We start from the raw sequence: 26285 nt of genomic DNA, 5'->3' as shown, positions 1-26285 counted from the left end.
CATGGAAAGGATGGGGGGTGTTATGGAAAGGAGGGGGAGTGTTGAAGAGAAGGGGGTCATGGAAAGGATGGGGGTGTTATGGAAAGGAGGGGGTGTTGAAGAGAAGGGGGGCATGGAAAGGAAGTGGATGTTGAACAGAAGGGGGCATGGAAAGGTGGGGGGTGAAGAGAAGGGGGTCATGGAAAAGAGGGGGGGTTGTTGAAGAGAAGGGGGGTCATGGGAAGCAAGGGGGGTGTTGAAGAGAAGGGGTCAAGGAAAGGAAGGGGATGTTGAACAGAAGGGGGCATGGAAAGGTGGGGGGGTGAAGAGAAGGGGGTCATGGAAAAGAGGGGGGGTTGTTGAAGAGAAGGGGGGTCATGGGAAGCAAGGGGGGTGTTGAAGAGAAGGGGGCATGGAAAGGAAGGGGGTGTTGAAGAGAAGGGGGCATGGAAAGGAGGGGGAGGTCCTCTCTATGGATCGCTATCTATAGGATTTGAGATATTGATTATGGAGATTGGTCCCCTCTGATGCTGAGGTTTTATCGATCCCAATCCCCATCCAGGGATGAAGTCCGCTCCCCCCAATAAGAGGGGCTCCCCCTCCTCTGCCTGCTGTGCGGGTGAGGATCCCCCTCCCTCCCCGGGATCCGGTGATCGCCCCTCCTCGGTGTACAGACACCACCCTGCCCCTCCTATTGCAGGGAATCCGGTAGGGGTGATGATCCGGTAAGAGTCCCCCGTGGATGTCAGCGGAGCCGGGTGTGGCCCCGGAAGTGGGCTCCTCCCATGATGGCGGCGGAGTCGGACGGTGGTCTTGTTGTGGCTCCCCGGTACCCCCGTTACTCTCTCCGGGACGGGCTGTGGGTGGTGGCGGCTCTGTTGGTCTTCTTCTCGGACGGGGCGTCTGACCTGTGGCTGGCGGTGGATTACCTGCAGCAGCACCGGTTCAGCTGCTTCTGGCCCACCGTCCTGCTGGTGCTGCTGCCCTCCCTGCTCACCCAGAGCCTCAGCTTCAGCTGGGTGGTCACCGACCGCAGCCCATCATCTCCCGGGGGCAACCGGGTCTGCTGCCGCCTCTGTGCCTGGATCCTGCAGGGCTCCGTCCACCTGCTGCAACTCGGACAGGTCTGGAGGTGAGAGGATGGGGGGCACCGGGGGGGGACACATGGAGGGTCTGAAGATACAATGACACATGGAGGATGGAGGGTCTGAAGGCACATGGAGGATGGAGGGGCAAAATAATAGGGTCTGATGACACTTGGAGGATGGAGGGACTGACTGATAGGGTCTGAGGACACTTGGAGGATGGAGGGACTGACTGATAGGGTCTGAGGACACTTGGAGGATGGAGGGACTGACTGATAGGGTCTGAGGACACTTGGAGGATGGAGGGACTGAATGATAGGGTCTGAGGACACTTGGAGGATGGAGGGACTGACTGATGGGGTCTGAGAACACTTGGAGGATGGAGGGACTGACTGATAGGGTCTGAGGACACATGGAGGATTGAGGGACTGACAGGGGCTGAGGACACATGGAGGATTGAGGGACTGACAGATAGGGGCTGAGGACACATGGAGGATTGAGGGACTGACAGATAGGGGCTGAGGACACATGGAGGATGGAGGGACTGACAGATAGGGGCTGAGGACACATGGAGGATTGAGGGACTGACAGATAGGGGCTGAGGACACATGGAGGATTGAGGGACTGACAGATAGGGGCTGAGGACACATGGAGGGTCTGAAGACACAAAGACACATGAAGAGACTGACTGATGTGGTCTGAAGATATGTGGAGGCTGGAGGGACTGACTGATGGGGTCTGAGGACACATGGAGGATGGAGGGTCTAAAGACACAGTGACACATGGAGGGACTGACTGATGGGGTCTGAGAACACATGGAGGGACTGACTGATGGGGTCTGAGAACACATGGAGGGACTGACTGATGGGGTCTGAGAACACATGGAGGGACTGACTAATAGGGGCTGAGGACAGATGGAGGATGGAGGGTCTGAAGACACAAAGACACATGAGGAGACTGACTGATGGGGGTTTGAAAATACATGGAGGCTGGAGGAACTGACTGCTGGGGTCTGAGGACACTTGGAGGATGGAGGCACTGACTGATAGGGGCTGAGGACACATGGAGGATGGAGGGTCTGAAGACACAATGACACATGAAGAGACTGACTGATGGGGTCTGAGGACACATGGAGGATGGAGGGTCTGAAGACACAATGACACATGAGGAGACTGACTGATGGGGTCTGAAAATATATGGAGGCTGGAGGGACTGACTGATGGTGTCTGAGGACACTTGGAGGATGGAGGCACTGACTGATAGGGGCTGAGGACACATGGAGGGTCTGAAGACACAATGACACATGAAGAAACTGACTGATGGGGTCTGAGGACACATGGAGGATGGAGGGTCTGAAGACACAATGACACATGAGGAGACTGACTGATGGGGTCTGAAAATATATGGAGGCTGGAGGGACTGACTGATGGGGTCTGAATATATTTGGAGGCTGCAGGGACTGACTGATGGTGTCTGAGGACACATGGAGACTGGAGGGACTGACTGATGGGGTATGAAGATACATGTAGGCTGGAGGGACTGACTGATGGGGTATGAAGATACATGTAGGCTGGAGGGACTGACTGATGGGGTCTGAGGACACAATGACACATGACAGATGGAAAATATGAAGACGCAATGACACATGGATGCTGGAAGAAATTACTGATATGGTCTAAGGACACGTGGAGGCTGGAGGGACTGACTGACAGGATCTGAAGATATGACACATGGAGGCTGGAAGAACTGACTAATGCAGTCCGAGGATTTATGGCAGATGGAGGGACAGACTACTAGGGTCTGAAGGTACAATAATACATCGGGGCTGGAGGGACTGACTGTCGGGGTCTGAACACACAATGATACATGGAGACTGGAGGGGCAGATTGATACAGTCTGAGGATGGAGGGACTGACTGATGGGGTCTGAATATATAATGACACATGGAGGATGGAGGGACTGGCTGATGGGGTCTGAAGATATGACACATGGAGGATGGAGGGACTGACTGATGGGGTCTGAATATAAAATGACACATGGAGGATGGAGGGACTGACTGACGGAGTCTGAAGATACAATAACACATGGAGGCTGGAGGGTCTGACAGGGTCTGAAGATACGACGACACATGGCGAATGGAGTGACTGCCTGATGGGGTCTTAAGATATAATGACACATTAAGGATGAAGGGACTGACTGATGGGGTCTTAAGATATAATGACACATGAAGGATGAAGGGACTGACTGATGGGGTCTTAAAATATAATGACATATGGAGGATGGAGGGACTGACTAATGGGGTCTAAAGATACATTGACACATGGAGGATGGCGGGACTGACTGATGGGGGTCTGAATTTATATTGGCACATGGAGGATGGACAGACTGACTGATGGGGTCTGAAGATACGACACATGAAGAAGGGAGGGACTGACTGATGGGGTCTGAAGTTACAATGGAGGATGGAGGGACTGATGGGGGTCTGAAGATACAATAACACTTTATGGCTGGAGGTGATGATTACTGGGATCTAAAGATATGCCACATGGGAGACTGGAGAGACTGACTAATGGGGTCTGAAGATACAGTGACACATGGAGGCTGGAGGGGCTGACTACTAGGGTCTGAACATTTCCAAAACTGGGGGGAACTTTTTTGGAATTAAAGGACATCATCCAAGCCTGAGGGTACATTGAATAAAAGAGGCTGAAGATGATGGAGTTTGTTCCTATAAGGTTTATAGGGACATTTCCCAAACTAGGGGCCCTTAACCGGGGCATCAACTAAGCCTGAGGGTACACTGATTAAAGGTGGCTGAAGATACAGAAATGATGGAGTTTGCATCTAAGGTGACGAGGGGACCTCAATTAGTGGGCATACTGGAAGATTGTGTATATTGTTGAGGGACCACTGAATGATTTGGACCTCCTACGTGCTTCACAGTTCACCTTGTTTTTTTTTTTCTCCACTCAGATACCTGAGAGCACTGTACCTGGGCCTGCAGAGCCGATGGCAAACAGAGCAGCAGAGCCGACACTTCTACTGGCGCATGATGTTTGAGAGTGCTGACATCAGCATGCTGCGACTCCTGGAGACCTTCCTGAAGAGCGCCCCCCAGCTGGTGCTGCAGCTCTGCATCATGGTGCAGCAAGGCCATGTTGAGCCCCTGCAGGGTGAGTCCCCCTAATATTTACATTCTTTGGTACACAGTTCTCTCCCTTCCATGAGTCACCACTCTAATTCATTGATTTCCAGCTTTATTGTCAACCTGTCACAAAACTAGGCAGATCATATGAAGGAGGGGGGGGGAAAAAAGCTGAGGTTACCTTTTTATTTAGAAACTGTAAGCTTGCCCGCATCCTCCACCAAAAAGAAACTGTAAGCTATAGTTATCAGTAGTTTTAGAAATATAGGAAACTGAAGTCATATGCAGTTAATAACTTTTTTCCATGAAAGTTGAGCTTTGTCCTGGCCCACAACCACATTCTGAAACGTCTTCTTCTACCCTTCACATGAAAGGACCATCAGGGAAGCTGAGAACATTGCTCTATGTCCATATTCAATGTAAAAGCTGTAAACCGAATCAGTTTGCCAAAAGATGCTCACAATTACTTTCATATTTCTTCAGGAACTAATTAACCTCTAGGCACAATAATATGCAAAGTCCAACATTTCCTGAAAGGTAAAAACTGGCCCCCCCATCCTGCATTACTCTATTGGCCCATCACTTTAACCACTTAAGCCCCGGAAGATTTTACCCCCTTCCTGACAAGGGCCTATTTTGCGATTCGGCACTGCGTGACTTTAACGGACAATTGCGCAGTCATGCGACGATTTACCTAAACGAATTTGACGTCCTTTTTTTCCCCACAAACAGAGCTTTCTTTTGGTGGTATTTGATCACCTGTGCGATTTTTTTGATCATGCGCTATAAACAAAAAAAGAGCGTCAATTTTGCAAAAATAACAATATTTTTCACATTTTTTTTATATGAAATTCCCCCCCAAAAAAATGTAAAAATCAAAATTTTTTAACATTTTAGGCCAATTTGTTTTCTGCTACATATGTTTGGTAAAAAAAAATTGCAAAAAGCTTATTTTGATTGGTTTGCGCAAAAGTTATTGCGTTTACTAACTATAGGAAAGATTTTTGTTGCTTTTTTTTTTTTAACGAGTAATGGCGGCGACTTGCGATTTTTTTTTTTTTTTTTGTGGGACTGCGACATTGCTGCGCACAGATCGGACCCTTGACTGAATTTTTGACACTTTTGGGGTTACCAGTGACATTACTACAGTAATCAGTGCTATACATATGCACTGTTACTGTAAAAATGACACTGGCAGTGAAGGGGTTAACTTTATTTGAGAGGGAGGGGTTAAGTGTGTCCCTAGGAGCGTGTTTCTTACTGTGATTGGATGTGGCTTGAGGTGTAAGAACAGAGATCAACGGTCCTATATAGTAGAACCGTGTGATCTCCATTCTTACACAGGGAAGAATGACAGGCGGCTTTGTTTACATTAGCCGCCTGCCTTTCTACCGGTGTAACGGACGATCGTGAGTGCGATGTCCGCCGGGCACACGCGCGGGGGGCGGGGGGTCCGTGACCGAGCGGGAGCGCGCCTCCGGCGGCGTGCGCTCGCTCCCTAGAGCCTCACAGGCTAGCGACGTAGACCTACGTCGCTTTGCCTGTGAGGGGCTTACTGCCGCAGTAGATAGTCGTGCGGCGGTCGGCAAGCGGTTAATGGCTGGCCTCACTGGCCAAAAAGGAGATAAGATGGAGTGCACAAGCTTTCCATGTCACCTGGAAGTATAAGGATTTGCATATTGGAGTGCTTGTTGTTCTGGGGCTCTTTGAGAATTCGCAGAGATGTTTTTTGAAGTACGGTCCCTTTGACGTGCCTGTTCTGATCAAGTCCGACTTTCGGTTTTTCGGGTGGACCTGATCAGACAGTCCGTTCATCGCTATGGACCAGCAGGTGTAAACAGACTTGCGTCTGTTTACACCCGCCTACCTCTTATCTGTTTACACCCGCCTACCTCTTATCTGTTTACACCCGCCTACCTCTTATCTGTTTACACCCGCCTACCTCTTATCTGTTTACACCCGTCTACCTCTTATCTGTTTACACCCGCCTACCTCTTATCTGTTTACACCCGCCTACCTCTTATCTTTTTACACCCGCCTACCTCTTATCTTTTTACACCCGCCTACCTCTTATCTGTTTACACCCGCCTACCTCTTATCTGTTTACACCCGCCTACCTCTTATCTGTTTACACCCGCCTACCTCTTATCTGGTACACCCGCCTACCTCTTATCTGATCCCGTCCGCTAAAAACAAACGAAAGGAAAACCATTGTCCTCCTGGTAGGTGGATCAGAGGTAGTTGAGTGTAAACGGACAGCGGAGTTAGTTTACACCCGGCCGCCTATAGAGCGGAGCTGCTTCTCCCTTCACTGTCCAGTCACAGGCTGAAGTGGGACAACACCTGAAGGTGTTATTGAACTGCAGCAGAAAACAAATCAGGTCTCCTGCCTTGCCAAACAGTGCTGTACTCTGTGACAGAGCTGTAAAAATCTCAGGACAGTATAGTAAGAGATAAAAAAAAAAAAAATACTTTGGCAGGTAGAGCCCCTCATATGTATTCTCTCTGTGTATTATGGTTTGGCCTGGAGTGAAACATGCTAGGTGCCTGCTGTCATGTTAACTCTCCATCTTCAGTAAATGGTGTCATTTGTTCCGGGTGAGAACTTTTATACTATTTTTTGTCAAGTTTACCTGTGGTAATGGATGCCAGTTAGATCATTTCCTGTATTCAGTATACTGTACATCCACTTTAAGCTGGTTATGTTGGGGTGGAGGGAAGCCTTAGGTTCCTTTAACTCCAACCAAAAGACTCCAGTTTTGGCACACACAGCTGTGAGTGTTATAGAATGCCCTTTCATATTGGAATGAGATAGCATGAAATTACTGTGTGATGATGAATTATTTACTGCCAGCGGTAATGAGTGTAGCTGTAAGATCAGTGGGGGGTATGACTGCAAGGTACATTTTCCAGGAAGTCCTGCATAGACAGTGCACCCCCTGCTTCTGCGTGCGCTGCCTGCGACCTGCCTGTTTCCTCTGCTCTGCACCTTGAAGTTGCTCCTTTGGAAATAATGGAAATATTTTTCTCTGCCTGTTCTATTCCTTTCTTAGTGTTGCTTCTTTCTTTTTACCTTTTTTTTTTTTTTTTATACTCTTCCGTTTTTCTCTTTTATCTTTCTTATCCATCTAACCCAATATCTCTATCTCTCTTGTTTTCTCCCCCACCCCCCTCCTCTCTTTCTGTATTGCTCCCTCTCCCCATATTTCCCATCCATCCTTTCTTTTCCCTTCTCTCCCTCCTTTTCCCTTTCTCTCTTATTGTCTTCCCCTTCTCTTTTTTACTCTCCCCCTCACTCACCCACCCTCCTTTCCTCTTTTTGTTCCTCTTCTTCTCTTCTCCTCTTCCCTCCCCTCTTCTTCTCTTCTCCTCCTCCCTCCCCTCTTCTTCTCTTCTCATCCTCCCTTCCCTCTTCTTCTCTTCTCCTCTTCCCTTCCCTCCCCTCCTCTTCTCTTCTCCTCTTCCCTCCCCTCCTCTTCTCTTCTCCTCTTCCCTCCCCTCCTCTTCTCCTCTTCCCTCCCCTCCTCTTCTCCTCTTCCCTCCCCTCCTCTTCTCTTCTCCTCTTCCCTCCCCTCCTCTTCTCTTCTCCTCTTCCCTCCCTCCTCTTCTCTTCTCCTCTTCCCTCCCCTCCTCTTCTCTTTCCTCTTCCCTCCCCTCCTCTTCTCTTCCCTCCCCTCCTCTTCTCTCTTCCTCTTCTCCTCTTCCCTCCCCTCCTCTTCCCTTCCCTCCCCTCCTCTTCTCTTCTCCTCTTCCCTCTCCTCCTCTTCTCCTCTTCCCTCCCCTCCTCTTCTCTTCTCCTCTTCCCTCCCCTCCTCTTCTCTTCTCCTCTTCCCTCCCCTCCTCTTCTCCTCTCTCCTCCCCTCCTCTTCTCTTCTCCTCTTCCCTCCCCTCCCCTCATCTTCTCTTCTCCTCTTCCCTCCCCTCCTCTTCTACTCTTCCCTCCCCTCCTCTTCCCTCCCCTCCTCTTCCCTCCCCTCCTCTTCCCTCCCCTCCTCTTCTCTTCTCCTCTTCCCTCCTCTTCTCTTCTCCTCTTCCCTCCCCTCCACTTCTCTTCTCCTCTTCCCTCCCCTCCACTTCTCTTCTCCTCTTCCCTCCCCTCCTCTTCTCTTCTCCTCTTCCCTCTCCTCTTCCCTCCCCTCTTCTTCTCTTCTCCTCTTCCCTCTCCTCCTCTTCTCTTCTTCTCTTCTCCTCTTCCCTCTCCTCCTCTTCCCTCTCCTCCTCTTCCCTCCCCTCCTCTTCCCTCCCCTCCTCTTCTCTTCTCTTCTCTTATTCCCTCCCCTCCTCTTCTCTTCTCCTCTTCCCTCCCCTCCTCTTCTCCTCTTCCCTCCCCTCCCCTCCTCTTCTCTTCTCCTCCTCCTCTTCTCTTCTCCTCTTCCCTCCCCTCCTCTTCTCTTCTCTTCTCTTCTCTTCTCCTCTCTTCTTTTCTCCTCTTCCCTCCCCTCTTCTTCTCTTCTCCTCTTCCCTCTCCTCCTCTTCTCTTCTCCTCTTCCCTGTTCTCCTCTTCTCTTCTTCCCTCTCCTCCTCCTCTTCTCTTCTTCCCTCTCCTCCTCCTCTTCTCTTCTTCCCTCTCCTCCTCTTCTCTTCTTCCCTCTCCTCCTCTTCTTTTCTCCTCTTCCCTCTCCTCCTCTTCTCTTCTCCTCTTCCCTGTTCTCCTCTTCTCTTCTTCCCTCTCCTCCTCCTCTCTTCTTCCCTCTCCTCCTCTTCTCTTCTCCTCTTCCCTCTCCTCCTCTTCTCTTCTCCTCTTCCCTCTCCTCCTCTTCTCTTCTCCTCTTCCCTCCCCTCCTCTTCTCTTCTTCCCTCCCCTTCTCTTCTCTTCTCTTCTTCCCTCCCCTCCTCTTCTCTTCTTCTCCGTTCTTTTCTTTTTGCTTTTCTTTTCTTCTCTTCTCTCTCCTTTTTTTCTCTTCTCTTCTATTTTTCTCTTCTCTTCTATCTTCTCTCCCTTCTTATCTTCTCTCCCTTCTAATCTTCTTTTTTTCTCTCCTCTCCCTTTATTTTTTTCTCTTTTTTTTTTTTCTTCTCTCCCTTTTTTCTCTTTTTTTTTTTTTCTCTTCTCTTTTCTTCTCTCCTTTTTATCTTCTTTATCTTCTCTTTTCTTCTCTCCCTTCTTATCTTTTTTTTCTCTTCTATTTTCTTCTCTTCTCTTCTTTTCTTTTTGCTTTTCTCCCTCTCTTTTCTCTTCTTCTTTCTTCACTATTCTATCTCCCTTCCCTTCTCTGCTTTTCTTTTCACTTTTCTCCTCACTTTATCTCTTCTCCATCTCTTCTCTCTTCTCCATCTCTTCTCTTCTCTCTTCTCCATCTTTTCTCTTCTCTCTTCTCCCTCTAATCTTCTTCTTTTTTTTTTTTTAATTTCTGACTCTCTCTTCATGCCAGCATTGCTTTCTCTTTCACACGCTCTCCCAAATCTCATTTAAAGGAGAAGTATAGGGTTGGAAAAAAACAAATATTTTATACTAACCTAGGTGGATGTAGCATAGATCGGATGCTGCCTCCCTCCCTGGCCTGCTCTGCCCTGAAAACTGAGAGATCAAACACCACTGATTGCTCAGTTCTCCCCTCTGCTCTGAGCAGAGAGCCGTGACTGTCAGTCACCAGCTCTCTGCTCTGCCCCTCAAGCTCTCACTGGAGCCCTGGGCAGTGGAGGGAGCAACTGGCTCAGTCCCCCAGCAGCTCACTTGAAAGGCTGAGCTAGCTGCCGGTCCAGGCACCAGAGTGTATTTCAACTGTAAAGTCGGGATCGATCCAGCGCTTGGACCGGCTGAGTGACGTCAGCCGACAGCGGACATTAACCCACTGTCTGCTGAAAACGAGTCAAGGTGTGTAGAACGAACTGCACTCCTGTGATCCACAGAAGTATGGCCAAAACGGCTTTAACTCTACTTCTCTTTTTAGGTTTCTATTTTGCAATGTGTGTGCATGTAAACTTGCTTTTCCCTTAACGTCTTTCAGGACAGCACCTGAGAGATGGCTTCTCCCACTTGAAACACCATTTCCACCAAACTTTAAAAGGTGGCTTTTCCCCACAGCTCATCAGTTTTTGTGTTTCCTCCGGCCGAGGAACACCTAGTGGTGGGGACTCAGGAGCTCTTAGGTGCTGTCCTGAGAGACCAGGCTTCCTGCTCCACCATACGTTCCTTGCATTCCGAACAAGCTATTTGTTTGGATGGGCTCCCTCTCCCTCTTCAGTGCTCGGGGAGAGCCTGTACTGCTCAGGTGAACGCGGCTCCTTGGCGGCAGCAGACACTGGCGGGGGACTTTTCCTTTTATTCCTAGTCCCACCCGCCGGTCTGGTTGCGCAGGTGCCACCGCCATCTTTTCGGATGCGAGCGTTGACTTGCCCGGCCGGAAGTGAGGTATCTGGCGAGGGGAGCGGTGCTCATGGAGCAGGCACACCGCATCACTTCCTCCAGAAAAGCATAGGGGGAGAGCGTAGGAACAGATTTGGTGCATATTTGTGGTTCCGGTCCGGCGCAACGGTGCTATTGGAGTCTGGGACCCTAGCCTGGCCACATTTGGACACTGCAACATTGCAGGTAAGGGGTGGGTTGTTCATCTTGCCCTGATTACTGTGGGGTCTCTCTCTCCTTTCTATTCTTCCCTGGTGGCTGGGGCCTGTCTGGGCACATGAAGTTTTGTTTATGCTTCCTGTGCACCTGGGGTGATCCTGATGCGAAATAGTTTGACTCACTGGGATGGTTTGTCTTGTGTTTTTTTTTCTCGTTATGGCAGGCTAAGAGCTCTGACCTGGCGGTTAAAAAGAAATGCCCTTTATGCAAAACAAAATGGCACTTTTCCACTGCAAGTACCGGGTCGGCTCTACTCGTCCCTGCTTGGCCCGGTTTACTTTTCCACTGCTGATACCGCATGGTACGGGGTTGGAACGGTTCGGTAAGGTACGGTTTGGTTTGCTTTTCCACTAAAGTAGTACTAAAGTTAAGTGGGTGGGATAACAACGGGGTGGGTGGGATTCTCTGACCAATCAGTGGCTAGTAGTGACTGCATGCAAAGGATTGTGGGATATGGTACCGGGTATGGTACCTCTTGGAACCACAATCGAGGTGGTACTGTTTTTGAGAGTTGTACCGTTCGGTTCCATGCAGTGGAAAAGCGCCGTCGTACCGTACCGAACCGTTCCTACACCATAACATGCGGTACCAGCAGTGGAAAAGCGCCAAAAGTTACGTGAAGGTTGGAAGAAAACACTATGTCAAACATGCACTGACTCCCTGGTTAAAGAAGAAGCTTCTACTGCATGCAGCGATTTAATAGCATCTGTAAAAAAGAGCTGGATGCTACCATTCAATCCTTTTGCTCTTCGCTAACAAATCCATCCTTAAGTCAACCATCTACCTCACAATCCTCTCAGGACTCACAGTTATTCCCTGCGTTGGAGGTTGAAATAGGTCCTCCTACCCTAGAGGGACTTTCCCCCTCTCATTCCAAAGAAGATTCAGAGGAAGAAGAGGGGAGGAAGGGGTAGAAGATTTACCCTCAAAATACAAGCTGTCTTTAGATCAAGTTGATGGTTTGTTAAGGGCAGTTTGTTACTTTGGGTTTAGGAGAAGAGAAAAAAGAATTGTCTCTGCATGATCGGATGTATGCAAGTCTGAGTGAGCCTAAAGGTCGCACCTTTCCAGTACATCTCTGAGACCATTAAACAAGAATGGGCAGAACCAGAGAGGTAACTTTTTTTTTCCCCAAAGGCCCATAAAAGGCGTTTTCCTTTTGATGAGGACCCAGAGGTGCTTTGGAATAAAGTACCTAAGCTCAATGCAGCCTTTTCCCAAGTTTTCATGTCAACTGACCTGGCATTTGAGGACATGGGAATACTAAAAGATACCATGGGCAAAAGGATGGATCAACAACTTACAGCTTGGCAATTCATCATGGGCAATTTCAAGCCAGCTATGGCGACTACTTGTGTTTCTAGAAATCTGGAGTACTGTATAAATCAACTCAAAGCACATATTATCGCAGATTCACCCAAACAAGAGATCCTTTTCCACTCTGTCAATGCCTGTAGCCTACATTGCGGATGCATCGGCAGAATCCGTAAGGATGACAGCAAGGTCTGCTGCCCTAGCTAACGCAGCCAGAAGAGCTCTGTGGTTGAAGACTTGGCCAGGTGATGCGGCATCCAAAAGAAAGCTTTGTGGTATTCCATTTATGGGGATCTACTGTTCCATCCTGATTTAGACTCGGTTTTAGACAGGACAGCCAACAAAAAGAGATCATTCCCTGTTAAGAAGAAAAAAACAACCAGCTAAACTGATTTTTCAACCTCAAAGGGCTCAGGATCAAGATAGCAAGCCCCAGGGAAAAAGGAAGAATTGGTCGTCGCAGAGGGCAAAGGGAAAGGAAGTGTCCATTTTCCATCCTCCTGCATCAACCAACAAAACACAATGACGTTTTGTTGCTTGTGGGAGGAAGACTACAAAAATTCCTCCCCCACTGGGCAGCCGTGACAGAAAATCAATATATTCTAGCCATACTGTCCCAGGGTTACCAAATACAATTTTCGGATCCTCCTCCAGAAAGATATTGTGTCACAAACCTTCCAAAAGACAGAACAAAGGCCCTGGCTATGAAGGACCTGTTAAAGGACCTGATGCGACAGGGGGTTATGAGTCAAGTATCACCAGAAGAACAACATCAGGGATTCTATGCCCATATCTTTCTGGTAAGGAAGCCATCCGTAAGTTTTTTTTTTCATCTCATCGTCAACTTAAAGCTGTTGAACAGGTCTGTGCTATACAGAAGATTTCGTATGGATTCAATCTTCACTGTCAGGAATCTGTTCACCAAAGGATGCTTCATGGCATCGATCGATCGATAGCCCCTCAGTCTCAAAAATTCCTGAAGTTGGCAGTGGATATGGGGAAGGAAGTCCAGCATCTCCAATTCAAAGCTCTCCCTTTTGGCCTTTCTTCTGCCCCTTGGATTTTTACTAAGGTAATGACAGAAGGCCTTGCTCCTCTCCGCCTTCAAGGAGTCTCGGTAATCCCATATCTGGATGACCTCCTTTTTCTTTGCTCCTTCCAGGAAAAGATTGCAAGAAGACCTGGGCAAAGCCTGCAGTCACTTGGAAATCCTGGGTTGGATTGTGAACCTTCTCAAACTTCCCTCCAGCTCAGCTAGTACACTTTCTGGATTTCCAGATAAATTAAGTGGCGCAAAGAATCTTCCTTCCAGAACAGAAGTAAAACAAAATCCAGAATGTAGTAGGTATGCTACAGACAAATCAGGAGATGTCGGTCAGAAAGGTTATTTCAACCCTAGGGACCCTAACCTCAACTATGCCAGCCATTCAATGGCCAAGGCTCCATTTCAGGTCACTCCAGAGTTTCCTGCTTAAGATTTGGGATCACAGTCCAAAAACCCTAGAAGCAAAGGTAAAGATCCCCGCCAGGGTCAAAAGGACCCTTTGGTGGTGGAGGAATCAATCAATCTTGTCAAAAGGCTTACTATGGACCTTTCCGATCGAAAGAAGAGTGACAACAGATGCCAGCATGTGGTGATGGGGGGCCCACTGGGATCAGAATCTGGCACAAGGAGTTTGGTCCCGAGCCGAGGCAATGAAGTCCTCAAACTGGAGAGAGTTAAAGGCAGTCTCCTTAGCTTTGGCTGCCTTCTCTCCAAACCTCCAGGGGTTCCATGTGCAGATTTTATCAGACAACGCCACTGCCGTGGCTTACTTGAACAAACAAGGGGGCACAAGAAGCAAGGCCCTTCAGTTGCTGTCAACAAAAATCCTGGAGTGGGCAGAAATGAACTTGCTTTCCTTATCAGCGGTCCATCTCAAAGGCACATTAAACGGTGTGGCAGATTTTTTTGAACAGACGGAAAATTCAGGAAGCAGATTGGAGCCTGAATCTAGAAGTCTTTCCATTAATCACCAGAACTTGGGGGCGCCCACAGGTAGACTTGTTTGCATCAAAGAGAAAACGCACAGCTCCCTGAATTCTTTTCTCTCCACCGACATGATGGTTCTCTAGGGATAGATACCTTAGTACATCCTTGGAACTTTCACCTGTTTTACGCTTTTCCCCCTTTTCACCTAATTCCACTGGTATTAAGGAAGATACAGAAAGAAAGAGTGTCGGTAATTCTGATTACTCCATTCTGGCCAAAGAGAGCTTGGTTCTCCACCAGTCTACAGATGGCAGTCAAACCATTCCGGTTGCTTCCTCTAAAACAGGGTTTACGATTTCAAGGCCCAGTATGTCACCCCAATGTAGCCAGGCTAAGCCTCACCGCCTGGTATCTGAGGAGCAGCTATTAAAGAATAAGGGATTCTCAGAACCTCTAGTAAACACTTTTATTTCCAGTAGGAAGAAAGCAACTAGAGCTATCTACGCTAAAGTTTGGAAGGTCTATAATGCCTGGTGTAATTCAACAAATCGAACCTTGGAAGATATTGTCAGTGTTGGAATTCCTACAGAATGGTGCAGACAAAGGTCTGGCAGTTAGTACTCTTAAGGTGCAAGTGGCCGCCTTAGGAGTATTCCTGGAGAGACCAAGTTCTTCAGAAGCCTTGGTCACAAGTTTTTTTTAGGGCACTTACTCGTTTTAGACCAGCGCCAGCTAAAAATTTTCCTAAGTGGGATTTGTCAGTGGTTCTACAAGCTTTCACGAAGGAGCCTTTTGAACCTTTAGAATCTATTTCCTTGAGGAGTCTTACCCTCAATACAGTATTTTTAGTTGCGATTTACATCCGCTAGAAGAATCAGTGAACAGCACGCGCACTATCAGTTAATGAGCCTTTCTTGTCCATCTACCCGGATAGAATTATACTCAAAACGGATCCAGGTTTTTTGCCAAAGGTAGCATCCGTTCAAAACCGGTCTCAGGATATTGTCCTGCCGATATTTTGTCCTAACCCTTCAGGGTCTAAGAAAGGCTTTTTCACAAGCTAGATGTGGGAAGAATCCTATTACATTACCTGGAGGTAACCAGGAGCTTTAGGTCTTCGGACTCTGTTATTTTTCAAGCAACAAAAAAAGGCCACCAGGCATCTAAAAGATCAATTATATATATGATCAAGCTATCTAACGTTTGTCTGTCATCACAGACTGGACCTTCTGTCAGCAGGGGATCAGGCTTCTGGCAGAAAGGTCCTTCAGGCTGTTGTCCCTCCGTAGTTGGTAAGTCTTGTTTATCCTCTCAGGTGCTGTCCTGAAAGACGTTAGGGAAAATTCAAGTTAGACTTACCGGTAACTTGTTTTCCAGGAGTCTTTCAGGACAGCAATGACCCGCCCTTGTGTTTTTTTGCTGTTAATAACCATATTGTATATTATGTGTTCCAGCCTGGGCTGGAGGTACGTTACTACAACTAATGAGCTGTGGGGAGAAGCCTCCTTTTTATATTTTGGTGGAAGTGGTGTTTCCTGTTGGCAAGTGGGAGGAGCCATCTCTTAGGTGCTGTCCTGAAAGACTCCTGGAAAACAAATTACCGGTAAGTCTAACTTGAATTTTCCTAGCATGACAGGTAAATAAAGAGATCTTATGCCATATTAATAATTACGAATAATTATTTTTCTTTTAGACAAGAGTTTTTCAGTAGGGCTTGCCTAATTCTACATCCCACAGTTAAACTCTTTTATAGTTTTGGACAGAGTGGAGATGGATTAGAACCGCTGTCCGTTTTTATTGTTGTCTGTGCCTCCTTTACGGAGATTTCCCCTCCTCTATTTGCCCTGTTCAAGATTATCATTGAAAGTAAATGAAAATCCCAAATCTTCCAATCCTAATTCTGGTGACCTGGGGGTACCCAAGACATTCCCTTAATTTGCAGGGATTTCCTCTCATTTCCTGTTTTTTGGCTTTGGGACAGGAAGGGAAATCTCCCCAATGGGACACAAATGGCCTATAGTTTAAGGCACCTGAAGACATAAAAATATTTATTTGATGTGTCTTCATCAGATAATGACTTGGATGTCTGCGGATACCTTCTGGAATGCTCTGTCGATCACTCTTCTTGAAACTAGTATCAGTTCCTAGAAGAAAAAACGAGGAATGCTTGGTTGGAAAACCAAACCATCATTCCACAGAAAACATGGACTTTCAAAGGCACATCGTAGAATGAACCAACGCGACTCACAATTTCTTAAAAATTATACATTTTTACTACATAGAAAATATGTTAAAATAGTGACGGAAAAAAGACAACCCTCACTCAAAAAAACACATACAACAATAGAAGAAACAAACACTAAAAGGAATATCCAAAATAGTCCTAAACCAAAGTGTGTTCGTTGGAACAAATGGTTTGGCATATGGAATAATACTTGACTGTTACAGAAATATGTCTGACCAACCAAGCATTCCTCTTTTTTTACTCAATGTTATTATTTGGATGATGGCACCTGTTGGGTAGTTCATTTCTTATTTATCTAGTATCAGTTCCTAGTTGTCTGTTTCCACTATCGGCTCTTGTGTATTTCAGAATTAGGTTAATGACAGGATTGTAAAACCATTCTTCCCTCTATGCTTCCTAAACGTTAAACTGCATGTTCAGAGAATCCCAGTGCAATGATTGTTAAAAGCAGTGGTCCTTTAAAACACCGTCAACAGTCTTAAAGTGGAATTTCACTCTCCCAATCAACGATGATTATTTTTAATCCTCATGCTGCTAGTATTCTTAAATAGATAGGAAAGTATATCATATTTACTTGTTTTAAACTTTTTTTTTTACATTTCTTCAGTTGCTTCCTGGTTTCATGCCTAGGCAAATTATGTAATACATCCCTGGAGTCTTCAGGAGGGTTTTTCCCAGCTAAGGGCACCCTCCTGCGTGCATACTTGAGCTAATTGCAGGAAGAAATTTCTACATGAATAATTTGCCCTTACTCAAGATTGCCACGGCCAGAAATGCTAGGGGGTGTTTTCAAAGTGATTTCTCACCAAAATAAAGCATGGAGACATGGGTAGATGGGGGGGGGGGGGAGTTTGCTTTGAATATTAAAAATGAATTCAATAGAGTTTTTGTTCTTCGAAGGTGGTCAACTATTCCACACTCTTGGCTGGGGAGGATAAATGTAATAAAAATGGCGATATTACCCCGAATACTATTTTTATTTCAGATGGTGCCACTGGGTGTCCCTTCTAGTTTTTTTTCTGTTATTCAAAGGTTACTATCTAAATTCATTTGGAACGGTAAAACACCTAGGGTCGCGACTACGACCCTATTCAGCACTAAAACCAAAGGGGGTCTTGCATTACCCCAAATGAAATGATACTATTTTGCTCTAGCCTTATCAAGAATAGTAGACTGGGTACACATGAATAAGATTAAACTCTGGGTGCAGGTGGAGCAGGAATTAAGCGGGGTAGATATCTCTAGGTCTCCGTGGATACCATATAAATATAGAGCTTTTGCTACCTCGTCTCACCGATTACTTTATCATCGTTATCGGTCTGGGACTCCTTGTATAAGAAATTTAAATGGGTGTATAATTCACCCTTAATGCCACTAGTGGGACATGCTATGTTCCCACCAGGCCTTTTAGATCCCGGTTTTAAACATTGGTCTTTGGAAGAGGATCTCCGTATAGGCCATGTTTATAAAGAGAATCAAATTAAACCCTTAAATGAAATCCTGTACCCAAGACACCCATCCCGGATGGATGAGTGGAGATATGGCCAGTTGGTGAATTTCTTGAACTCTCTTCCTAAACCCATACGGAGCAATTCTGAGCTTAATCCGGTAGAAGAAGTGTTTCAGACTCAACAGCCACTAAAACATGCCATTTCAGCCTTTTATAATGTATTATTGAAAATGTATTACCCTGAGGAGCCGAGCTATCTTTCCAAATGGGAAAAAGATCTGGGGAGTGTTTTAACGGATCGTCAGAGGAGGAGAATTCTCCAGGTGGCCCTTTCTTCCTCATTATCTTCTAAAATAGCTGAAGTTAACTATAAACTCCTGTCAAGATGGCACTATACCCCAGCAAAAATACATGCAATGTTTCCTACACGATCAGCCTTGTGCTGGAGGAAATGTGGTCAGGTGGCAACACACGCTCATATTTGGTGGACTTGCCCGATTATTCAACCATACTGGGATAGAATATTATTAACTATAAATAAGATAACGGGTTTTGATTTAACACGGGATCCCTGGAGAATTCTCTTTCACTGCACTATGGAACCCCTGAGGATATATAAAAGCTCTATAATACCACACCTTGAATGCAGCAAAAGCAGTAATTCCAGCAAAATGGGGTGAAGTAGAACCACCCACCTTTAGAGAGTGGTGTATTAAAGTCGATTCTATAGCACTTATGGAGGACCTTACGTATATCTCTAAAGGGCAGATAGATAAGGGAAATAAAATATGGGATGTCTGGAAAAAATGTAAGACCGAATGTAACTTGACCGGAGGTGATGGGTAATAATTATAGCTGGAAGGGTGTGCGATATGATGAGGCGTAGCAATGAAATTGTAAAATGTTTAGTAAGACTTTTTAATACCACCCCGCCAGGTGGGTCCCCCCTTTTTTTTTTTTTTTATTATTATTATTATTATGGTTTGTTTGATGTGATAATTGTAGTCTATGTTTAGTATGTATTTGATTGTGATATGTGTATATTATCTGGAAAATTAATAAAAAGTCGTTAAACAAAAAAAAATAGAGTTTTTGTTTTGTGGTTCTCAGATGCAGTAAATATCCGCTTTAACTTTTTGAACTGTTATTTTTCCTACTTACGAATTGTTTCTTTTTACTTTTATGATCTTTTCTCTTTTCACCCCTTTCTTTTCTGCTCTTTTGTCTTTCCACCCAGGTCTGTCCGCCTCCGCCTCTCTACTGTCTCTTGCCTGGATGATCGCCTCTTACCAGAAGGTCCTGAGGGATTCCCGTGATGATAAGATGCCCATGTCCTACAAGGGAGCAGTGGTGCAGATCCTATGGCATCTCTTCACCATTGCTGCTCGAGCTTTGGCGTTCTCCCTCTTTGCTTCAGAGTTTCACCTGTACTTTGGCATTTTCATAGTGACCCACTGGTGTCTCATGACCTTCTGGATCATCCAAGGGGAGACAGATTTCTGCATGTCTCGCTGGGAGGAGATAATCTACAACATGGTGCTGGGTATCATCTACATCTTCTGCTGGTTCAACGTGCGAGAGGGTCGGACTCGCTGTAGGATGACTGCGTACTACATCATAGTTCTGACTGAGAATGTGGTTCTCACGGTTTTGTGGTATTACAACCGTAATAACTCTCCACTCGGTGACTTCTACGCACTTCTCATTGTCTGCTCAGTCTTCTGTAGCTTTGCTCTTGGCGTCTTTTTCATGCTGCTCTACTACAGTCTCCTCCATCCTAATGGTCCGATGTTTGGGCCATCCAGCAGCAGCTGTGTCTTCACCGAGGGCCCTGAGGCTCCACAGGCTCCTTTATCAGAAGCCACAGAGAGCCTTCCCCGTACCTTACCACGGACTACAGAACATGAAAGGGACTTTGCACCGGGAGACAGGGACAGTTGTGGTCCAGTCTTCCAAGTGCGATATAGCATTCCGCCAACGCCTGTGACAAGACTACCACGGGCTCAAGGACCTGTCATTCGTATAGATCTTCCACGTAAAAAGTACCCTGCCTGGGACGCTCATTTTATAGACCGGCGCCTTCGGAAGACTATATTGGCTCTTGAATATACCTCTCCGGCCACTCCCCGCGTCCAGTATCGCACTCTAGGGACCTCACAAGAACTAATGGAGTATGAAACCACAGTGTGACTTGTTCGTTCGGCAATAGGGCACAGGAAAGACTGTGTAATCCAGCTGTGGAGTATGGCTAGTCAGTAAGCGGCTCTGCACAGTTTGTAAGGGTCACGTTGATGATGGAACGGTCAGCTGCAGATTATAGATAGCTCTGTAGAATCATGGGCTGTTCTACAGGTCTTTGAAAATAAGGATTTTGCAAAGGTTTCTAATGCAGTATACAATATTAGTTGGGCAGTAGTAGGATGGAAGAAATGGTGAGTCAAACACTAATCAACATGGAGAAGGTGCTCTGGTGGGTCCAGAGGGTCTTCTATCACCATATATCCTTCGCAGCAGACCTAGCAGGCTCTCTGAAGCCATAATTGTGGCATTATTTGTTGTCTGTGGGGAGTTAAGTCAAAGCCAGACGCCCAACAATTCATTGCAGTGGTTAAGCAGTATTTCAAGAAGGTTCAGGTGGGAATGTACTTTGGTGAAAGAACGAGGGACTTCAGCCTAAGACCACTGCTTGAAGCCCAGTTCCTATACACTTGGTGCTACACATTGTGGTATGTATTTTGGTATAACTGGTGGCATATCGTCTGCAAGTACTCACCCGGCGTCACTGTAGATAGTGTCGTTTTTGTGTATACGGTTGTAAATAACCATTTCTATCTAGAAATTTGGAAACACAAGGATCAGTGACTGTTTCCTTCTTATGTATAGCACAATTTGAGCCACCATGTACACGGTTATTTGGAAAACTGGCAATATAGTGAATGATTATCATAGTGCTTCCAATTTTTTTTTATTTGGGTTCAATGTTTTTTTTTTTTTTTTTTTTTTTTTTAGAATAAGTGTTCACTAAATATCAGATCTTGCTTTTTTAGAGAAGCAAATGTATCCTCCAGACTGACAGTGTTTTCTGTTTTTACCCATTTATTCAGTCGCTTCTTTAATATTTATTGCAAAGGCGCATGAGTACCAGTCTTTGCAATATTTTTACTGTTCATGATGTCACTTACCGTGAAGGAGAGACTCCTTGTTTTGTTACTTCTGCATAGTGTTGGCTGGGCAGTCTGGTCTTTTCATTATGGGAAATGAGTGCTTCATCTTTGTACTATGTCAAAAGTCAAATACTGCATAGAGCAGGGATGTTCAATGTTTTGAAGAGCGAGGGACACTTAAGTGATTTGGTAACTGGTTGCGGGCCACTATGAACTATGAGGTTTTACCCCCCCCCCCCCAAACCGCAAGTGTAAACAAGACCTTACTGTCCAGAGCCATTGCAAAAGTGCAATGTATGTGATATTCAATACACAATTATTTTACTCTTCCTTCTTCTGCTGGCATTGCTCTCCAGGCTACTAGAAAGGTCCCAGGCGAAGTGCACTTGGTATCACTCTGCTTGGAAGAGCGGCTGGTGCTACAGAGGAAGCATCCGCTTATGTGGCTCCTGCTCCCTCCGTGGCCACCTGCATCCTCTACTGCTGCCACCGGCCCCATGCACTCTGATGCTCTGGGATGGTGGGTTGGCAACCCGTTTATCGCGGTCTGGTCTTGTCGACCCACCATCCCAAAGCACGGGCGTGCGCTTCCCTGGTTTGGAGTTGAGGGCCACATCAGAGGGCTCTGAGGGCCACAGGTTGAGCACCCTTGGCATAGAGAAACTTAGGAAAGGCTGAGCTGACTGAGCCAGGTCCCGGGCCTTGTAGATGACAGTAAAAAAAGTTTTCCTGCTTTTGTAATTTTATCTTGTGGTTTCAAATATTCGATAATTCCACATTTCAATATGGCAGCTCCAGCATTCACTTTGGCACTCCTGCTTTGCTTGACAACTTTCTGGCATAAACTGAAGTTTCCCATTAAAGAGGCCCAGTCACAAGTGTACCTTAGCAAGAATTTGAATAATCAGGCATAAATTATTACTTGTGTGGTTTTATGAACAATTTACTGCTAAGAGTGCATAATTGTGTCCCTTATCAGAGCCAAGTATTTGAGAGGAATATTGGGAACTACAGGGCTCTGATCTTTAAAAGTGTATGGTGCCGCTCCAAGCTAGAGGTACAATGTGCTTCCCCGCTGGAACTCAGGAGTAGGGGAGCCTGTGTTGAATTGTACACATCTAATGGTGCAGATTATTAGATGTATGAAATGCCGCTCACCCAGCCTGCTCCCTGCTCCACTGACCACGCCCTTGGATGCGTTTCGCCCTGCTCCCCTATAATTGTAACTAAGCCCCCGGTTGGCGGGGTGAAATGCGTCATGGGCATGGTCAGTGGAGCAGCAATGGCTGAGGCCTTCACATATACTTACACTGATCGGGCTGGGTGACATTTGACCTGGTCAGGCTGGATAGGTCAGCCAGTTGACAACTTAGTAAATGGCTGATTTCAATTGGCCACTGACATTCAGGTTGAAATGTCAGGCCCAGACAAGCTAAGGTGTTGATTTACTAAAACTGGAGAATGCAAAATCTGGGGCAGTTCTGCATAGAAACCAGTCAGCTTCCAGGTTTTTTTTGTTCAAGCTAATTGAACAAGCTGAAGTTAGAAGCTAATTGGCTACCATGCTCAGCTGCGCTAGATTTTGCACTCTCCAGTTTTAATAAGGCTAGGTTCACACAGGTCTGGCTGCCGTTTGTGTTCACCGGTTCCGGTGGGAATGTTTCCATGAGTGACCCAAAAACACACAGGACCCTTTTCAAATTTGCACTGCAGCCGCCCCGGACGTGTTGGAACCAGCTCCATTGAAAGTGGTCACACACACATGTTATGCGAATTGCATGTGGTGTAAAATGCATATATGCGTGAACCCAGCCTTGATCAACCCTTACTTCATGTGTCCTCAACCTGCGACCCTGCAGCTGTTGCAGAACTACAAGTCCCATTATGCCTCTGCCTTTGGGAGTCATGCGTGTAACTGTTAGCCTTGCAATGCCTTTTGGGACTTCATGCCTTTGTAGTTTCGCAACAGCTGAAGGACTACAGGTTGAGCACCCATGTGCCTATATAAAGCAAAATAATGTGGCAATTATAAAGCACAGTTTTCCAGTACATGCTGTACAGTGTGGTACGTCACTGTCTGTACATGTTTCTCTACAATTCAATAAACCTTTTCTGAAAAAAAAAAAAAGATACAAAGCATAGGTATATGGAGAATACAGAATTAGTACTTCTGCGTACCCCATTGGTGCCCCAGTGTACTTCCTGCCCATCCAAAAAATGACTGATAATTCCAGATGTGGGTGGAACATGCCAGTCTACCCATAATGCATCACTCAATGCCAAACAGGCAATAGTGCAGATGTCACATGAGGGCAGGGGGAGTGTGCCTAACTCTTTATATGAAGAAAACAAACAATACCCACCCATGCTCAACTGCAAATTCTGCTCCTTGTGGCTGAGAACTGGTATTCAGAGTGTCTCCACACTCAAATGGCAAAACTTGTAGTAAAGCTGGCCATTCAGTGTCATCCATATGAGAATCTTTATTGGCTACATATAAAGCACAACTATATCAAGCAAACGCGTTTCGGCCGTAGCAGCCCTCCTCATAGCTGAAACGCATTAGCCTGATACAGTTGCGTTTTACATGTAGCCAATAAGGATTTGCATTTCTATGGATAAAACTGAGTGGCTGGCTTAAGTTTACTGCAAGTTTTGCCTAACATCTTGACTTGCTCAGTGAAACTCAGGCCATCTGGCCTTGGAGCAAGCATGCATGCAAGTAGTAGGTAAGTGCATGCGCCACATGCTCTGTGCACTTGAACCTGTTACTTTGCCCAGTATGAGATAAGTACATGTTTAATTTCAGATAGAATAATTGTGTAAGCCAGTCTTGAGTGGTTCACTTCATAGGTGTGAATAGGATCTTTCTTTTTGTACAATGAAAAGGACGGCTGTGCGCTGTCAGCCTGTAGCACTCAGTCAGGCTTGATGATATTACTGTTGTCAGACCGGTGAAAGGTGATTGCCGACTGGTTGCGTCGAATTACGGCACTTTGATTTTTGCCTTCTTGAATAAACCATCACAAACACAAGAACATGCAATTTGACAGAATCTGGGACTTGTGTCAAAGCTGCTACAAAGGGAGGAGGCTGGTGCTGTGCATTGCAACCAATTAGACCCATAATACTTGTGTTTGTGCTTTTTAGGGTATACAGGTGTGTGACTGTCATGTGACTTACGGGCAAGGAAATCCGCTGTTTTTTAGGCCCCTCTGTCTGTCTGAATAATAATATATCTTGAAAGCAATAGACTTGGAAAAGAATTACAATGCATGTGTATATTATTTGCTCACAAGCTGCCGAGTGCCAATATAATGATATGATTAATGGGTTACAAGGGTCCGGTATACCCTCAATACTACTGCTGGCTTCTTTTATCAATTGGAAACTGCAAGAATGGAAACTCCTCCAGCCAGATTCCTAGAATTATCTTGCCCTTCGTAAAGTTTTACTCCTATTGCCACGTATTGGTACAAATTTTGCAAACAAAGGGCCATTTAACTGTTCTTCAGGCTTTAGGAGGGCCAGACTGTGGCCAGTGGGAGTAGAAAATACTCAGGTGGCAGTAAACCATGCCCTATCGCTTTTCAGTGGAAGGAATAGTGCCCCATCACTGGTGTCAGTGGCAGGAATAGTGCCCTATCACTGGTGTCAGTGGCAGGAATAGTGCCTCAATCACTTGTATCAGTGGGAGGAATAGTGCCTCGATCAGTTGTGTCAGTGGGAGGATTAGTGCCCTCATCACTGGTGCCAGTGGGAGGAATAGTGCCCCCATCACTGGTGTAAGTGGGAGGAACAGTGCCCCCCATCACTGGTGTCAGTGGGAGGAACAGTGGCTCCCATCACTGGTGTCAGTGGGAGGAACAGTGGCTCCCATCACTGGTGTCAGTGGGAGGAACAGTGGCTCCCATCACTGGTGTCAGTGGGAGGAACAGTGCCTCCCATCACTGGTGTCAGTGGGAGGAATAGTGCCCCCCCATCACTGGTGTCAGTGGGAGGAATAGTGCCCCCCCATCACTGGTGTCAGTGGGAGGAATAGTGCCCCCCATTACTGGGTTTCAGTGGGAGGAATAGTGCCCCCCATCACTGGTGTCAGTGGGAGGAATAGTGCCCCCCATCACTGGTGTCAATGGGAGGAATAGTGCTTCATCACTGGTGTCATTGGGAGAAATAGTGCACCATAATTGTTGTCAGTGGGAGGAATAGTGCCCCCATCACTGGTGTAAGTGGGAGGTATATTGCCCCCCATCACTGGTGTCAGTGGGAGAAATAATGCCCCCCATCACTGGTGTCAGTGGGAGGAACAGTGCCCCCATCCTTGGTGTCAGTGGGAGGAATAGTGCCCCCAGTCAGCAGTCAGCCCCTTACAGGCAGAGCGATGTAGTACTACGTCGCTAGCCTGTGAGGGTCTAAGGAGCGAGCGAGCGCCCCCGGAGGCGCGCTCCCGAACAGTCACGGACCCCCCCCGCGCGCGTATGACCGGCGGACCCGATGTCCGCCGGTCACTTGGCGATCGTCGGTGCAGAGGGAGAAAGGCAGGCGGCTGATGTAAACAAGCCGCCTGTCATTCTCCACTGTGTAGGAATAGTGATCATACGGTTCTACTATGTAGGACCGTTGATCACTGTTCATACACCTCAAGCCACAGCCAATCACAGTTAGAATCACGCCCCTAGGGACACACCTAACCCCTCCCTCTCAAAAAAAGTTAACCTCTTCACTGCCAGTGTCATTTTGCAGTAACAGTGCATATGTATAGCACTGATTACTGTAGTAATGTCACTGGTAACCCCAAAAGTGTCAAAAATGTCAGTCAAGGGTCCAATCTGTCCGCCGCAATGTCGCAGTACCGCAAAAAAATTGTAGATCGGCGCCATTACGCGTTAAAAAAAAAACAACAAAAATGACAAAAATCTTTCCCTTTGTTAGTAAACGCGATAACTTTTGCGCAAACCAATCAAAATACGTTTTTTGTTTTTTTTACCAAACATATGTAGCATAAAACAAATTGGCCGAAAATGTTAAAAAAATTTTGATTTTAAAATCTTTTTTTTTGGGAATTTCATATAAATAAATTTGAAAAATATTATTATTTTTGCAAAATTTACGCATTTTTTTTGTTTATAGCGCATGATCAAAAATTCGCACAGGTGATCAAATACCACCAAAAGAAAGCACTGTTTGTGGGAAAAAAAGGACATCAATTTCATTTGGGTACAGTGTCGCACGACCGCGCAATTGTCGGTTAAAGTCACGCAGTGCCGAATTGCAAAATAGGCCCTGGTCAGGAAGGGGGTAAAATCTTCCGGGGCTTAAGTGGTTAAGATACGGCCTAGGTTATGCTGTCGGTTGCAGATCCGAAT

At 46.4% G+C, this 26285-nt stretch overlaps 1 protein-coding gene across 1 annotated transcript; it reads left to right on the top strand.

Moving 5' to 3' along the window:
- The first annotated feature begins 509 nt into the window (after positions 1-509).
- XKR7 (XK related 7) lies at positions 510-20707 on the top strand. The gene is made up of 3 exons (XM_082271656.1): positions 510-1111; positions 4038-4237; positions 18993-20707. Exons 1-3 carry the CDS (start codon positions 765-767, stop codon positions 19943-19945), a joined length of 1500 nt encoding a protein of 499 aa, XP_082127782.1. The 5' UTR covers positions 510-764; the 3' UTR covers positions 19946-20707.
- Positions 20708-26285: the final 5578 nt, after the last annotated feature.

The sequence above is a fragment of the Pelophylax lessonae genome (assembly GCF_965119305.1).
Source record: "Pelophylax lessonae genome assembly, chromosome: 11".
Taxonomy (NCBI): Eukaryota; Metazoa; Chordata; class Amphibia; order Anura; family Ranidae; genus Pelophylax; species Pelophylax lessonae.
The sequence above is the reverse complement of the archived record's forward strand: the minus strand, read 5'-3'. Positions and strand labels throughout refer to the sequence as shown.

Coding starts and splice junctions, on each gene's coding strand:
- XKR7 (XM_082271656.1), top strand. CDS start 765: ATGATGGCGGCGGAGTCGGACGGTGGTCTTGTTGTGGCTCCCCGGTAC. Junction 1,112..4,037: donor CAACTCGGACAGGTCTGGAG/GTGAGAGGATGG, acceptor TTCTCCACTCAG/ATACCTGAGAGCACTGTACC. Junction 4,238..18,992: donor CCATGTTGAGCCCCTGCAGG/GTGAGTCCCCCT, acceptor CTTTCCACCCAG/GTCTGTCCGCCTCCGCCTCT.